The sequence below is a fragment of the Emydura macquarii genome, unplaced genomic scaffold, assembly GCF_026122565.2.
Source record: "Emydura macquarii macquarii isolate MOO-44397 ecotype Brisbane River unplaced genomic scaffold, CSIRO-AGI_Emac_v2 contig_527, whole genome shotgun sequence".
Taxonomy (NCBI): domain Eukaryota; kingdom Metazoa; phylum Chordata; order Testudines; family Chelidae; genus Emydura; species Emydura macquarii.
The window spans coordinates 1,621,695-1,637,541 of NW_027130664.1; the positions used below are offsets into that span (position 1 = coordinate 1,621,695).

At 52.1% G+C, this 15,847-nt stretch overlaps 1 protein-coding gene across 1 annotated transcript; it reads left to right on the forward strand.

Moving 5' to 3' along the window:
* The first annotated feature begins 538 nt into the window (after positions 1-538).
* Positions 539-13,576, forward strand: LOC137147314 (peptidoglycan recognition protein 1-like). The gene is made up of 4 exons (XM_067539328.1): positions 539-662; positions 11,242-11,452; positions 12,506-12,628; positions 13,402-13,576. The coding sequence occupies exons 1-4, from the start codon at positions 539-541 to the stop codon at positions 13,574-13,576; spliced, it is 633 nt and encodes a 210-aa protein (XP_067395429.1).
* The last annotated feature ends 2,271 nt before the right edge of the window (positions 13,577-15,847 follow it).

A 15,847-nucleotide genomic window follows, 5' to 3' on the forward strand; every position in this document is an offset into this window, starting at 1 on the left:
CAAACTTTAACCAGACCTCCCCTAAGAACCTTTGCTGTGTTGCAAAAGAAAAAAAAGCCCTTGCTGTTGTGTGGTTAATGAGCTAACAGCTGCTTTCTAGCACCTTGCAGTACAAGTGCTTAGCCGGTGTCTGAGCAGTGCTACATAAATACCCTTTCTAAGTCATGCCACTTGCCTGGCTTTTATTAATCCCAATCATAACCTTAAATACCACAAACCCAATTACGTATCTTGCAGGGATGTGGTGGGAAAAGCCGTGCTCAGCAAAGCCCTGCTAAAACAACGCCACTCCCCTGTTTAAGAAACAAACAGAGCTTTGGTCCTCCCCTGCTGCCTGGCTCTTAAGAAGATCCACCTGCTATCAGTTAAGCAGCTCCAGTAGGAAAATCTGTAGTGTCTGGGATCAGCCAGGTGGTTTCAATGCATCTGACTAGCAGGAGGAAAGGGGCTCTGGCTTCACCCAGCTTGACTGAGGGGGCCTGTGCTGTGCTGTGAAGTAACCCTGCAGCTGCAGAGCGACCTGTGCGCCCCCCAGGTCATGGCCTGCCCCCATCGCCGGGTCAGGCAGCTCGGGTTCCAGGCAGCGCCATGCTCGAGCGAAGCCGTTTTGGGAGTCGGGGGAGAGGCGGCCCTCGAGCGGACGCTGCGCAGGGAAGCCCACAGTGGGTCAGGTTTTCAAAAGAGCTCTGCCCCCAAGGCAAGGAGTCTTTTGGTGTATGGTGTCCCCCCCCCCCCCCCATGCTGTGCAGAGAGGACAGCCCCTGGCCAATAAATGCTGAGGCCCCTCAGTGAGGCATCTGGTGCCCTCTGCCCCACAGGCCTGGTGAGGCTGTTGCCCCACGGCGTGGAGCGGGGAGAAGGAGAAGTCTCTGCAGGCTGACACAATCGGACGTTTGCTAATGGGACCAGGCTGTTGCATCCCTACTGGGCTCCCGGTGATGGAGTCACATTGCGTCATCCCCTCCGGGCTGTTAGACCCACGCCGTGAGGAAAGAGACAAGCACGTCGCCCGCCTGACCCATAAGCAGCAAAGGAGACACCCGGGGCTTCTCCTGGGGTTCTGCACAGACCGGGCTTTTTGTGGCTGCTCCTAGCATGAGGCAGGGGCTCTCCATCCTGGACCCCGCTCCCCTGGGGAAGGGCAAGGTGGAGAACCTGCAGGACAGATGGACTCCCATGCAAGCTTCAAGGCTGGTCTGGCACTGGACGGTCCTTCCGCCCCCGCCGGGGTGGGCGAGGGCAGCACTGGCGATTGGGATGTGTGTGTAGGAGCTGTGCCAGGCGGGAAGGAGATGCACTCAATTGTCCTGTCTCTGGCTCAGTCTGTACCACCCACACGTCGTGCCTCGCTGCCCCTGGTGCAGCAGAACTGCCCTAGTGGTGGTGGTGCTGAGGGCCTTGCTTCTCGTGGGGATCCGCTACCGTGGGTTGCACTGGCTTAATCCCGGGATGAACCTAAACCCCATACCTCAATTGCTGTCGCAGGGACGCCATCCTGCCCCCTCTGCTCAGTGTAACGCCCGCCCTGGTTTGCAGGCTCCCTGCTATTTCCCTTGCTGGGCGGGAGGGGTGTTCCCACGCTGCTGAGGCTCTGTGCGCAGCGACTGCGCTACCTGCCCTACGGCCCCTGGGGGCTGGCCAAACGAGAGGCCGAGTTAGCACCCTGTCCTCCGCCTGCTGAGGCCGGTCAGGTGGGGCAGCATTCCTCAGTGGGGCCCAGGCCCCCGAAGAGAGGCAAGAAGGGGTCTGTCCTGTCTAGATGGGTGAGGAATGCGGCACCACGGCCTGGCAACAGCTGCTTGCCGAATTAGAGGTGGTTTGGGCGAAGGAGAGTCTTTCCAGGAATGCAGGCCAGCTTGGTTTAATTTCTGACGGGCCCTGCCTTCCCCATTCTAGCTACACCCTCCACAGGCATTAATGAATCTAGCCTCACGCCCTCCCCGGGCGCTGGGAAGCGCAGTGTTCTCTCCATTTCACAGGTGGGAAAACTGAGGCACAGCCAGCCTGAGTGATTTGCCTGTGGCGGGTTTGGGAATGGAATCCCGGTGTCCGTAATCCCAGGCCAGCGCCCGCCCACAAGACCATCCCCCTGCCCTTAGCGTCTCTATGTCGTCACCCACCCGGAAGCGCAGGCTTGATGCCCAGCAAAATCTGCTCACGCCAGTGTCGGGGGAGTTCAGCTCTGGAGAAGGCGTCCAAGGGAGATGGTGGAATCCCTGTCACCGGAGGTTTTTAAGAGCAGGTTGGACAAATCCCTGTCTGGGCTGGTCTAGGTTTATTTGGCCCTTCCAGCCCCCTATCGCTGTGATTTGGTAACGCGCCGAACAGACTTTGCCGCCTTGAAAGAAACAAGGCAATGGAGCTACCAGTCCCGGTGCCCTGGTGTGGCGGGGCAGAGGGGTGCGCTGCAGAGGCAGAGAACTGCTCCTTAGTGGGGGATGGAAAGCACTTGCCTCTCGTGACGCAGGAAGCTCGAAAGCTTTGGGCCTGGATTTAATAGGTGCTGGGCAGCTGCTGCTCTGACTGCACCACGGGCGCTGGGCGCCTCGGGAAAGTCACGGCCCTGGACGTTAGGTGCCGAGAAGCAACCAAATGCTCCGTGCTGTGGAGTCCTCTCCCCACCCAGTCTTGTGACCTTCTGAACAGGTCGGCTTCACTTCCACAGCCCCCGACGGGGATTAATTCTTCGGGCGGGTGGGGAGACAGATACAGGCCTGTTACCTTCACCTCCCCTAGTGCTAGAATCCCCTGTTTAGATGGTGGCCCGGGGGTCAGCTCCCCCTTCCACCATCCAGCATTTCCAAGGCGGATGTTTGGTTGGTCCCTGGAAGATGATACCTCCGTACTGGAGTATGGTAGAAAACCACCCACTCGGTACAGGGTGTGTGTGTGTGTGTGGGTGGGTGTGTGTGTGTGTGTGTGTGTGTGTGTGTGTGTGTGTGGTGGGGAGGACGACAAAGGGGGATGCTGGGAGGGGATTAGGGTCATTCTAAGGCCTCCCCACAGGATGCACACACCTGTGGATGTACGTGCACCTCGTTCAACTACAAAGGAGCAGGCTCAGTTCTATGGCTGATAAGATATGGGAAGTTGGAATGGGCCGGGCCTGCTCCTCAGCCGGTATAAATTGATATGGCCCAATTGCTATCACTGGAGCTACGCTGACAGCTGCTAGGAGGTGCGACTGGATGACCCTTGCGGTCCCTCCTAACCCCCTGGATTCTGTGATTTCCCCGCTGAGGATCTGGCCTTAAGAATCTACCAGAGCTCATGGGCCAGAGGGCCTGGCCCTGCATTGATGGGCCTGGCTTACCCACGCTCCTCGAAGAGACGGAGCGGTAGTCTGCTCTGGGAAGCCTCCTGCTGTGGGCTGGGGAGCCCCCCCCTGCACAAGGGAAGGTCTCAGGGGCCATTGCCACCCACTCTTTTTTTCCTACCACAGTGATTTAAATAGAGCCTAAGTGTAACTGAGAATCAGGCCCTGGTTATGACTTGTCGCCATTCTCGCTTCCTTCAGTACAGAGAAGAAAAGGGCTCAGGTCCCCTCCCAGCCGAAGCGGTGGCAGGACAGTACACGCGCACACACACACACACACACACACATACATCCCTTCACTCTAGAAAAAGCAGGAAGCTGATGAAATTAGCAGATGACAAAAACAGACACGAGGAGATGAGGCTTTTACACAACGTGCTATTATTCAGTGAAGTTCATTGCCACAGGGGACTGTCGAGGAATGGCGCCCAGCCCCATTGGGAAATGGATCCGATGTTCATCAGAATCATGAGACCAGCATCTTCTGGAATAAAAAATGTGGGTCACCAGTCCTCATGCTTCAGGGCATGAACAGAGCTCTAGGTCGGGTCAGGAAGGCACTCTCCTCCTTCACTCTATGCCTTGGGCCTGCACAGTGGTGGGGGGAAGGGCAGTTTTGTGGTTAAGGTTGCAGACCTGGACCTCAGGAGATCTGGTGTTTACACCTGGCTCTAGTTTTCTGTGCAGCTTCTGGGCAAGTCGCTTTAATGGCTCCCTGCCTCAGTTTCCCCATGTGCAAAATGGGGCCTAATAACATACCCGTGGCTTGCAGGGGCGTCACAAAGCCTTGGTCGTCAGTCAGGGATTGTGGATCTTGGCTGCAAACATGGATTCAGATTTTCCCCAAATGTCAGTGGCATTTGGATCAGGCCAATAAATTGCAGAGATCCCAGGCCCAGATGCTCACCGCTGCTCCCATGAGGAGCCTTGCCAGTAGATAAAGTTCCACTCTTGCTTTGCATGGGTGTAAATAACTGCGCAAGGTGCTGAGTGATGGAGAATCAGGCCCACCTTTACTTTACCCTGCCTGCGGGCCCAATGCTGCAGGGTGCTGAATGCTTTCAAGTCCCGTCAAAGTCAGTAGGCCTGGAGAGTGCTCCGCACCCAGCAGAACTGGGCCGGAAGCACCTAGTGTGGTTCTGTGAGGTCCTTTCAGGCCGTGAAGTGGAGCAGAAAAGGGTGCACGGCACGGCCTCTCAGAGCCTGACCTGCTCACGCTTGCACTGCTGCAAATCAGGCCTGCAATATCCCCAGAGCAGGCAAAGGGCTAAGCTCTGCTCTCATTTACATCTGTGTAAATCCAGAGTCACTCCACTAACTTAAGCAAAGTGACTCTGGATTGACACCAGTGCTGCTGGGAGCAGGAGCTGGCCTCTGGTCTTTGGGTCAGGTGCTCAGCTGGCGTCCGTCAGCTCTGCTGACATCAGTGGAGCCACGGGCTGAAGCTGGGCCGCCCTGGAGCCAAGCCAGCCCTCTACAAAGCTGCTGGAGCGCACGCTCGCCTTCTCGGAGTTCCCCAATCAATCGGTCCTTTCAGCTCCTTCCTGCCCGGAGCGTCGCAGTGCCCCGCTCGCGCCGCGTTCCCCTGGAAACTGGCGATGAGATCTTCCCTGGCGTTCTCTAGCTCCGTCATCTTGCTGCTGCACCTGCTTAGCCTGAAACCAGAGGCGCCTCGTTAAGCACGCACCAAATCCCTGCAGGGACCCAGGTTTACAAGGCAGTGTGGACGCTCAAACTCGGGTTTAGAAACACCTTGTCCACAAGTCCGGGTCCCACAGGTCCAGGCTTAATGAACCGTGTAGATATACCATTAAAAGCCTGTGGCTTATATAGTCCTGTCTAGCCATCCCCATGAATGTAAGGACGGCCAGACTGGGTCAGACCAACGGTCCAGCCCAGTGTCCTGTCTTCTGACAGTGGCCAATGCCAGGTGCTCCAGAGGGAATGAACAGAGCAGGCGATCATCGCGGGAGCCACCCCGTCGCCCATTCCCAGCTTCTGGCAAACAGGGGCTAGGGACACTTCAGAGCAGGGTTTTGCATCCCTGCCCCTCCTGGCTAATAGCCATTGATGGACCGATCCTCCACGAACTTTTCTAGTTTCTTTTTGCACCCTGTTATAATCTGTCTGTCTGTCCGCCTGCCTGCCTGTCTGTCTTCCCTCTTTCTCTTCTCTCTGCTATACGAATGCCTTTGCTATTATTGTGTAAAGTGCTGCTTTTAATGACTTATCCAATTGCCACTGACAAGAACCCGAATGCAAGTGGGGAAAAACAATCTTGGAAACAGAGCTGCTGTTTCAACCCAGCCCCGATTCAGAACCCAGGCCTATGACCCAGTACAAGTACGAAGGAGACGCGACTGACGCAGGACAGACCCAGGGATGGGTGGTGGCCGGCTGCTTCCACGGGACTGATCATTGCTTGATGATCTCCAGCAAAGCAGAAAAGGCTGGTGTCTGAGCGCCCAGGTTGCACCAGGTAGGACAAAGCAACTTTAAATAAGATTCTGCTGCCGCCTGGTGGTACAATATAGTCCTGGTTGGGATCATCCGAGAGCTCAGATGTCTTATCCTGAGCCCCTTTGGCCTCCGTTAGAGGCAAAAGCCCAATGCAGGGTGACCAGAGAGCAAGTGTGAAAAGTTGGGCCAGGGGCAGGGTAATGGGGTCCTCCATGAGACAAAGCCCCTAATATCAGGACGTCTGGTCACCCTAGCCCAATGAAACGGTCTCGGTTCTGGAGCAAGGTGGCCAGATTCGGGCCAACTGACCCAGCCAGCGGCCGATTCACCCTGCATAGAGGGATCTTCAGCTGCTAGCTTGTATGGGGTTAACCCCTTCTTGGCCACCGGTGCTGAGGAAAGGGGTATGTGGCCAGGCTTCCCTGCACCTCAGTGATCTCTGGCTGCGTTAGTGAGCAGGCAGAGCCGTTTCGAGCAATCTCAGGGCTGGTCTGCAACAAGGGGTGGCTTAAGCCTTCCTCTCTCTCCCCCCATGTCCTCAGACTCGCAGTAAGAGTGGTTGAGGCTGGCAGGTGTAGCCGGGCTGAGCTTTCCAGATGGGAGGGTGATGGATCGTCCCAGCCTCTTGTCTCAATGTGTTCGGCTGCTGGCTCAGCGAACCAGGAATTGAGCCTGTTACCCCAGTCTGACTCCAGCTCAGAGCTCATTTGTGACTGTATTCCTGCAAAATGGGGATAATGATGTTTACTGGGAGGGGGATGTGATGGGAACCTTAATTAATGAAGGGTCTGATCCTCCATTCTGCAGAGTTACCTTGGCTTGGAAATGGATGAAACCTGCTGGAGAATCTCAGATCTTTGTAAAGTGCGGCTGGAAGAAAGTGACCGTATCTCTGAGTGTTTCTAAAGACTCTTTGCAAATCCAAAGACCATTATAATTTCTTTGTTTCTTGATGCCTACTGAATCTCCTGGTGTTTCTTTACAGCCCCCACTCACTCCTAATTAATGCTTTTAATGAACAGCCTGAACAACAGACTTCTTCTTCCTTTTGTTGGAGGAGTTTCTCTCATATAAGTTGACTGAGCCCTTCTCAAACAGCCCGTGTTTTTCCGAGGATAAATATAGCTCCTTGCAATAAATGGCGTTTGATTGTTTGTGTTCCAGACAGAAAACCCCTTCTGCTCCTTGTTCCATGACATCATGATCCACACCCACACCCAAGCCGGCATTTCAAAATGAGTGCACTTCCCAGTTCTCTGCCGGCTCTCCTGAATCACAACACACAGTTTCCATGCAAAGGGACTTTTCCCTTCCTGTGCCGTTTCAACATCTCTTTTCTCCCTCACGTCAACAGCCAATAAAAAGAGACGTGTCCCTCGGCGCCTCCAGAACGAAGACTCAAGGAGTACAAGCGAGACCCAGGTAAATACTTGATGCTTTTTTACTGCTCCCTGGCTCTTTGCTTTGCTTGGCCTTTCCACTCCACCCTGCCTCTGCTTCCTGCCCTTGCTCAACAAACCTCAGTGTTGTTGTCACAAATGATGGAGCCGAGCCAAAATTGGGCCCTGTGCAAGGACTTGCTCTGTGGACCAGGGCTGGCTAGGAAGCAGGGTGCAGTGATTAGAGGGGAGGCCTAGGACTCAGGGGCTCCTAGTTCAGCTCTGTCACAGTGACCTTGGGTAAGTCGCTCAGTTTTTCTGAGCATCATTTCCTCTTCTGGGCAATGAGGGTAACAGCTCTGCCCCTCCGCGCAGCGGGGCTGGGAGGATAAACGCGTTGCAAATGGCAGGCTGCTCCCGTGCTGTGGTAAGGAGGGCCCATTAGTACCGACAGTGGGTGGGCGGGGAGCTCCGGGGGCTCACATTCATCAGCGCATGAGTTGCCACCAAGAAGGAATGAACTAAGGCAGGGCTAGGAGCCGCCATCCATAGCCCCAAATGCAACAGCAAGGGACAGTTTAGGAGGATGAGCCACAGAGTCAGGACGTTGGGTCTGTGGCATTATACGCTGTCCTGGCTCCACACGTGCGGCTCAACCAGATACTTAGTGAGCAAGAAAACTTGAAGTCAAGTAAAAACAGACAATCACCCCATTCCCCCACAGGTCCTAGAGAAATATTCAGTGTGTTTCAGCGGGGTAATTTTGTATGAAACCCTGTGGATTCCATGTAGGGATTCCCACCGGAGAGGACAACAATTAACTCTGCTCCCCTGGCTTCAGGCTTCTCTAAAAACTGGTGTTTTAGATCTTGCAGAACGCCCGTGTACCTTCCCGCGATCCGATTGCACGGTGTCCCTGCCAAGGGTTCATTTCTATGGCTGTCATTAGAACTTTGGACAAAACGTTGTCAAGTGATCGCCGTTATTGGAAGTTTCTCTTTTGCTGTGAAAATTTTCACGAGTCAAAGTCTTTTTAGAAATTTTTATTTACCAGTAACCAGGTTTTGGGCGTGTTTGAGTAATGCTTTGTTCAAAAATGCCATGAAAAAATGTGACCACAAGATAGAAAATGGATCTACTTCGAACCCTGTTGAACACAAACAACTCTGACATTTTGCAGATTTCCCCAACGTTGTTTTTCTCATTGCAAGGAGGCAGCGTGGTTTCTCTCTGATCAAGACAAGGAGTAATATTTATAAACAAATTGTGCCTGTGTGGCTGTAAAATTTAGGTTCTCTAAAGGTGAAATTCACCCCCCTGCAGAGGGAGCAGCCCAAGGTCTCTGTGTTATGACTGGGACGTGTGTCGTCATCCCTAGAGCTGGGCTCCGTCAGACGGTCAAGCCGAGGGCTGGAGTCGGAGTCAGAGACCAGGGACAGGGAGCAGGTCAGGAAAGCAGGAAGCAGGTGAGACGGCAGGGTCTGACTTTGTGTTGCTGTTTGTCAACCATCCAACCCTACAGCCACCACTTTCCACCCACCCGATTTGAATTTACTCCTTCAGCAGTCCTTGCTGGGCCGTTGCCACAACAGGTCCCTGAAACCAAGGGAGCGCCAGCTTGTGTGGGGAAACACCCAACAAATGGGTATGTCAGTGCATTAGTCCCAGGAGCCGCTAAAGACTTGATTAAGCCCTTGGGTTAAGGGCTCTCAAAGTACTTTAAAGGGCCCACAGAGATGGTCTTACATGACACCAGGACTTTTCTAGAGCCACGTGGGGATTTGGCAGGGAGCAAACTCCGGAAGGTGCCTATTATCCTGCCACCACTCTTCAGGGCATTACTCCTGGTAGGAGGCTTAATGCCCCTGTGGCTGGGTCTTTAGCAGGGACTGAACCCATAAATCTCCATACCCGCCATACTTGCAATGGCCCAACTCTTTGCTCGTGAGCAGGGATCGAACTCAGGACCTCTAGCTCTAAAGCTGAGGTGTCTATGGAGGGGGGGGGGGGGTTTCCTCTTATGTGGTCTTGCCAGTGGAGGACCAAAAAGCACACACTTGACCAATGTCTTCTATAGGACCACTCTTCCCAATGGACCAGCAGTCCACCAGGACCACGCTGCGGTCCACAACTACAACTGCAGTCAGTGGCCTTGGAGGCACGGGCTGACCCACAATATAATGGTGAGGCCTTTCCTCCGACTTTCCCCAACCCCTCGCTGAGCACCTGTAATTCTGTATGTGGTACTCTGCAGCTACGCTCCAGAGCAGCTGCTGTGTTACTGCGCCCCGCTGGGGATATGCCTTGGCCTAGCGCCCAGCTGTTTGCGGAAGAGCTCTGCTTGTTTCAGGTTTCCAGCTGACACCACGACTCGTGTCTATGTACAGTGCAGGAGGCCTTGCAGGATCACGGTCTTAGGTTCTGATCCAAAGGCCACTGGAGCCTTTCCATTGTCTTCAATGGGCTCTGGAGCAGGCCCTTAAACGCTAGCCTACGTCCCACTGACTTCCAAGTGCATCGATCGCTGCTGAAAGTGAGACAGGGGCTCCGACGTCAGTTAGGTGTGACAACGCTGAGCTGAGCTACCTCTAACGACCGTTAAAACATCTGGGCCCGATCTCTTCGGGGCAGGGAGTGTGCTTCCCCATGTGTTTGACCAGCGCCGAGCACAGCAGGTTCCTGATCACTGCTGGAGCCTTTGGTTTCTGCCAGTATACCATTAGTAACTAGTCATCCAAAATCCTGCCCAGCCAGACCGGAGAGATGTTTTTTTCCTCCCTAATGGAGGTGGGCATGTTGGTTGGTGGTTTACCCACAGGAAGGCGAGCGGGTTGGCAGTGGTTTTCTTTTCTAGACCTAGAAAAATATCTAGGTCCTGTTGCCATTCATATTTTTCATGCCTTATGTATCTGATGCCCTTAGGTACCTCTGGTCCCTACAGCAAATCAAGACCATCAGCATTATTATCACTAGCTCTATTTCACTTGCACTAGCTTGGGAACGCTGGGGGAAATTCTCCCACTCTGCAGAAGGTCCATGCATCACTCAAGCCCTATTCTAGGTTACGATCAGGAGCAAAACACCAGGGGAGAAATCCATCCCTGGGGTAACTCCACGGACGTCAATCCAGCCATGCCGCCCACAGTGTGGTTCTGTGTTTTGGACTTCATGGTTTGTCAGTTTTTTTCCCTGGGTTGATTTTGCTCCTTGGAGCACTAGGAATTTTTTTCTCCTGATGTAAAGTACAATATTTTTTTCCAGTTCACTGTCATGCTTCTTGCTTGGAGATTTTAACTGAAGGCTCCCCAGGATGTTCAGGCTGGCTGTGTTCCTCTGTGCTCTGTGTGGTGTCTCGTGGGGTGAGTCTGGGCTTTAACTTACCCACAATTCTTTCAGTTACTTGGCATGGGCAGGCAGAATACTGGACTGGGAGCCAGCAGCAGGGGGTTCTATTCCTGTCTCTACCACTGTTTTGGTGTGTGACCGAGACTGAGTCACTTCACTGCCCCCTGCCTCAGTTTCCCCAGATCCTAAAGCAGGAATAGTAATGTCGCAATCTGAATACAGATCTGTTCAGTTTTGCAATGTGCTTGGTACAACGTTATACAAAGGAGAAGCTGCCCAGAATGTAACAATTAGGAAGGATATTAAGGGTGCTTTAACTTTTTGGTAATGACAGTCACTGAAATGTCAGTGACTTGTAGCGGGGTTTTATGTCCAGGAACTGGAGGAAGCAAAGGATCATGCAAGATTGAATCCCAAAAAGCTATGGACTAAGGCCTTGTCTACACCGTAAAGATGAGTCGACCTATGTCAGGTTGACTTACAGCCACCACAATAATTACTGCGGTGGCTGATGTCCACCTTGGGATGTCCTTGGTTCAGTGGGGCGCGTCCTCAGCTGGAGGGGCAGTGTGGGGAGCTGAGAGCCTGGTCTCTCAGCTCTGCTGGCAGCTCCCTGCTGGGATCCCGGCTGCCCCACAAGTTCCCAGTGGGCTGCCCCCCACACTCCCTGTTTTCTGCTAGGAGCCTGTATGTGATGGCAGCTTTTGCCCTTTGCTTCATCTTTTTCTCTTTCCCCTCCAGGGTTTCTGTGCTTTCACGCTGTCAGCCCAGGCAAGTGGGGAGGCCGCCCTGCCAACTGCTCCTCGCCTCTAAAGTCAGTCCAGACCGAATATGTCGTTGTCCTCCACACTGCGGGGAACAGCTGCACCACACATTCTGAGTGCAGCGAGCAGATGATAAATATCCAGCATTACCACATGAACTTCAAGGGATGGTGCAATATTGCCTACAAGTAAGAGGCAAAACCACATTCTTTTGGCCCCTTTCCAGAGTAAACTTATGCACGTGCTCTAACATCAAGGGAGACTCGTGTGCATGAAATCAGGATTTGCAGGATCAGGGTCTAAGATCGCTCCTATTAGCACATGCTCAGGATTGTAGCTAATGTACAGAACCAGCCTCATGTAGTAGCTTTGGCTTTTCACTCAGGCTAATTCTGGTCAAGAGATGAAGAAAAATCAGGAGAAATCTTAATATAAGCCAATGTTTTCAGATTTGGAAGCCTAGAATTAGTCACCTAAACTCATATTTGGGCACCTACATAAAGTACTTTAGGCTCCCAGCTTTGGAAATGTTGGTTGTAATTTATTGTCAGTGATCACCAGGAATCTACACGGACTGATTCCATTCATGTAATATTTTGGATCTGCCCTCAAGAATCTGCAAGCCCCGTTTAGCACAATGCAAAAGATTCCCCCCCCTCCACTCAGAAAACACTTGCAAAGAAAATGGATGCTTCACCTGCAGAGCTGGTGAAATCAAATCAGATCAGACAACAAAGAAACAAGTAAAAAAATACAAGGGGAATTTTCCCCCCAAAAGTTTATTTTTTGTTGACATTTCAGAATTTCAAAATAAAGTCAAAATATCTCAGTCGTCAACACAATTTCAAGCAGCTCCAGGGAAGGTAGAAAATCCCCCCACGTTTCTATGAAAAATATTTGGTGCTATTGGAAAAAATGACATCATTTCGATGAGCAATGTTGTCAAACCCTGCAAATTCAAAAACTGTCGCCCAGCTCTGGGTTTCAGATCCTTCGCTGTAAGTCTGCCTTTCCTGTAGAGTGAAGCTGCGGTCTTTCAGACCTGCTTTTGATAGCTGGATGCTAATGATGGCAGGGTGAGGGGCCATGCCAGCCGTATAACTCTCTAAGAGAGAAGTCTCATTAACACAAATGGCAACTGGCGGTTCAGATCTCTAGTCAGCCATAGGTTGAAAACCTGAGCCTTACTATTGACGGCAGATTCTGGACTGGAAACATTTCCTTTCCCATCATCCCTGCAGCTTCCTGATTGGCGAGGATGGGAAGGTGTACGAAGGCAGAGGCTGGAATACGGAAGGTGCTCACACCTTTGGTTACAACGATATCTCTCTGGGCATTGCCTTTATGGGCGACTTTACGGGTAAGTGCCTTTCTTGGCTCGCGTTTCCCCGTGGGCCAGAGACTCGGAGCTAGTGGTTACGCCAGAAGTGGGAAGTGGAGGCTTTGTAGAATTTATCTGGGCATTTTAGAGCCATAGGCAATAGTAACCCATACTGAGCGTAGAGCTTTTGGTCTGAGCCTCTCTCGGCCTTCGGTCAAGTTCAGGGCTGTGCTGAGGCCTAACCCCTGAGGGGTGAATTCCACCCTTTCTTATTTATTAGTTGTGTTGTGGCAGGGCCCACAATCCTCAGTCATAGGCCAGGGCCCCATTACGCTAGGTGCTGTACAAACACAAAGATGATCCCAAAGCGTTTCAGCCCCGATCATCAAAGGTGTTTAGGAGTCTAACTCCTATGAAGGACCTAGGCCTCCGTGACTCTCCCATTCCTGGTGTTCACAGGCTTCACTAGGCCTAACCGAACCCTTACCTCTTCGCATGTGCAGGGAGCGCCTCGCTAGCCAGGAGGGACAGGACAGGGCTTGGGGGCAGCTTTCTTAAAGGGTCCCAGGATGTCTGCCTACCTGGCCCCTTCCATTAGCCAGACCTCCGCCACACGACCCATGCATAGCCCTCTGCATCCTTTGTAGGCCGGGGGGTGTGAAATGGAGGAGTTGGCGGGTCGATTACACTCCTTACATTATGCTGGGCTATTGCTGGGCGGTTCTGCAGAGAAGCCGATGCTGTCCCATGTCAGCCCCCAAAGGGAAGCCAGGCAAGTTCTCTGAGCCAGATTCCATCCCGGTCTCTTTCAGGAAGGTCTCCCAACACAGCGGCCTGGAAAGCTTTGAAGCACCTGCTCAGCTTCGCCGTCACGAATGGCTACTTGTCTTCTAACTACCTCCTCATGGCTCATGGGGACGTCAGCAACACCATTTCGCCCGGGCAGCCCATCCGCAACGTCCTCAAGAAGTGGCCGAATTATAAACACTGAGCAGCCACCGGCCTGGTGGACGACGTGACGTGCGGGGCTACTGCAAAGCAAATGCTTGTGCTGGTTGCCCGGGCATCTAAAACCCAGCATGTCAATGAGTTTTAGGCACCTCGTTGCTTTTGAAAATCCTGCTATAGGCACCTAAATGCTTTTAAAAATCTGGCCCTTAGAGACCACAGCCAGCGGTGGTAAATTAGAGCAGCCCCTAGACTGTTCTAATTAATGTCACGGCTGGGTCTGGGGCGGCATGAGAAGTAGGGGCGGATAATTGGCCCTGGCTGTTCTCTCTACATTGCACCAGGCGTATCTTGCTGCAGCATGTGGCCCATAACAATAATTTTTTTGGTTTATTATATTTGGGTGAAATTCACCCCCGTGCAGAGGGGCTGGCCCAAGCTTGATCATTTCTAAAGTTCACTTAAGCCCTGTGACACTGAGCCCAAAGGGGAGGCGGAGTCAGGCGTGGAGTGTTTCCAGCTTCCTTCCTTGGTTTCATTACAAGGTTGAGAAATCAGCACAACAAACCTGGCATAATTAAGGACACCGGCTAGCCGGGAAAAACAAGGAGACAGATGAGCTCATCTCACTTTGCAGCTCAGCTGCTGATCTCTGAGCAGTTTCTGCTCTGTTGATGAAACCTGACTGTGCTTTTGCTGGGATGCTGGTCCACATTCTCCTCTGAGGGCAAGGCTTAAGACACCGGAGTTGTGACTCTTGGTCCCTTGCTCTAACCCCTAGTCCATACACTCCTCCCAGAGTTGGGAGAGAACCCAGGAGTCCTGGTTACCAGCCCCCGCTTCTCCACTCACTAGATTCCACTGAAATTCAGCGCTGGGCCCTTCATATCAGACTCACCGGGCTAGACATGTGTGCTCAAGGATGGAAACATTTCTGCTTTGGATTGAGCTGGGGCCGTTGTGTGTTCTGTCTGGGATGGGGCTAATCTGGTACGATACCCTGGCAGCCTACAAAAGGGAACCCACAGCCCAAACCATAAAGAACTGTCAATAAAGAGATGGAGGCAGTGCTTGTACCGTGTGCTCGGCTCGCCTTGCTCTGATTTTCTGCTGTGGCAGTGATGGCTTTATCTCAGTGTCCTGCAAAGGACGGGCAGATTTTATTTGGTTTAGCAGCTAAGCCACGTCTCCTCACCCTCCTGGCCCCTCACGCTGCTGCTGAAGTCAGCAGCCGCTTGTCATCAGCGGCCTCCAAAAGTCTGTCTCCTTCAAAGGCCGACGAAATCTTCAGCTCCAACCATGCAACGTGCCTGAGTTCTGGATGGACGATGAGGAGAGAGGGAGGAGGGGGTGGAAGCCAAACCTGGATCGGAATTTTTGCAAAACAGCAATCTGTGTTTGCAATACACCAACAACCCAGATGGAAACACCTGTGAAATCTGGGGTCGTGCCCAGGCCCCGCCAACATTTTCTCACCTAATTCATATCCTGCCATTGCAGGGGTCTCGGGCATTGAAGGTACCTTGGTGTCTCCTGTTCTCTACAGTTTAGTCTTCTGAGGACTGAAATTATAGCAATGCAGGGCTGGCAGGGACCTTGAGAAGTCACCAAATCCAGCCCCCTGCGCTGAAGCAGGACCATGCAAACCTAGACCAGCCCTGACAGGAGTTTTCCCAACCTGTTCTTAAAAACCTCCAATTGTGTTTTGAGACGACTGAAGTTTGGGCTTAAAGCGGGGTACCCGGGTGAATTGCAATGGACTGTGGTACATAGGAGGGCAGACGAGATGATCTAATGCTGCCTTCCGACTTTAAATTCTATGAAGCTATGAACAAATATATTAATAATAATGATAATAATGAATAAGATTAAAAATGAAGCCACCAGGCACATTGCTTTAGTAGATTACCTGAATGTGCGTCAGGCATCTAAAGGGCTGTTGACTGAGTTTCAGTGACAGCTGGCTGAAATTTTTAGGCCAAAACTTTTTCTGGAGAAAAGGACATAGTCAGTGAGCTGGAAATGTTCCTCAAATCGGTGTCAGTTTAATTGAATTGTTCATTTTGGGGAAGGAAAAAACATCAACATTTCTGAAAAAAAACCTAAAAGTTTTGTTTCAAACTGAAAACAGGTCAGCTTTTCTGTTTGAAACACATTTTTGTTTCAAAATTTCCCTTCAATCTTATTTTAAAAAGAAATTCAAAAATGGTCAAAAGCAAAACAAAAATGTTTTGTTCAGCCTGAAATTATTTTTTCCCCAGCTTTTCAGTTTGCTGGAAATTTCGAACCTTTTTGGTTTTGGTCGGACTGAAAG

Excerpts from the sequence above, each read along its gene's own strand:
- LOC137147314 (XM_067539328.1), top strand. The coding sequence starts at position 539 with ATGGCCTGCCCCCATCGCCGGGTCAGGCAGCTCGGGTTCCAGGCAGCG. Across the intron at positions 11,453-12,505 it reads TGGTGCAATATTGCCTACAA|CTTCCTGATTGGCGAGGATG; the intron begins GTAAGAGGCAAA and ends TCATCCCTGCAG. Across the intron at positions 12,629-13,401 it reads ATGGGCGACTTTACGGGTAA|GTCTCCCAACACAGCGGCCT; the intron begins GTGCCTTTCTTG and ends TCTTTCAGGAAG.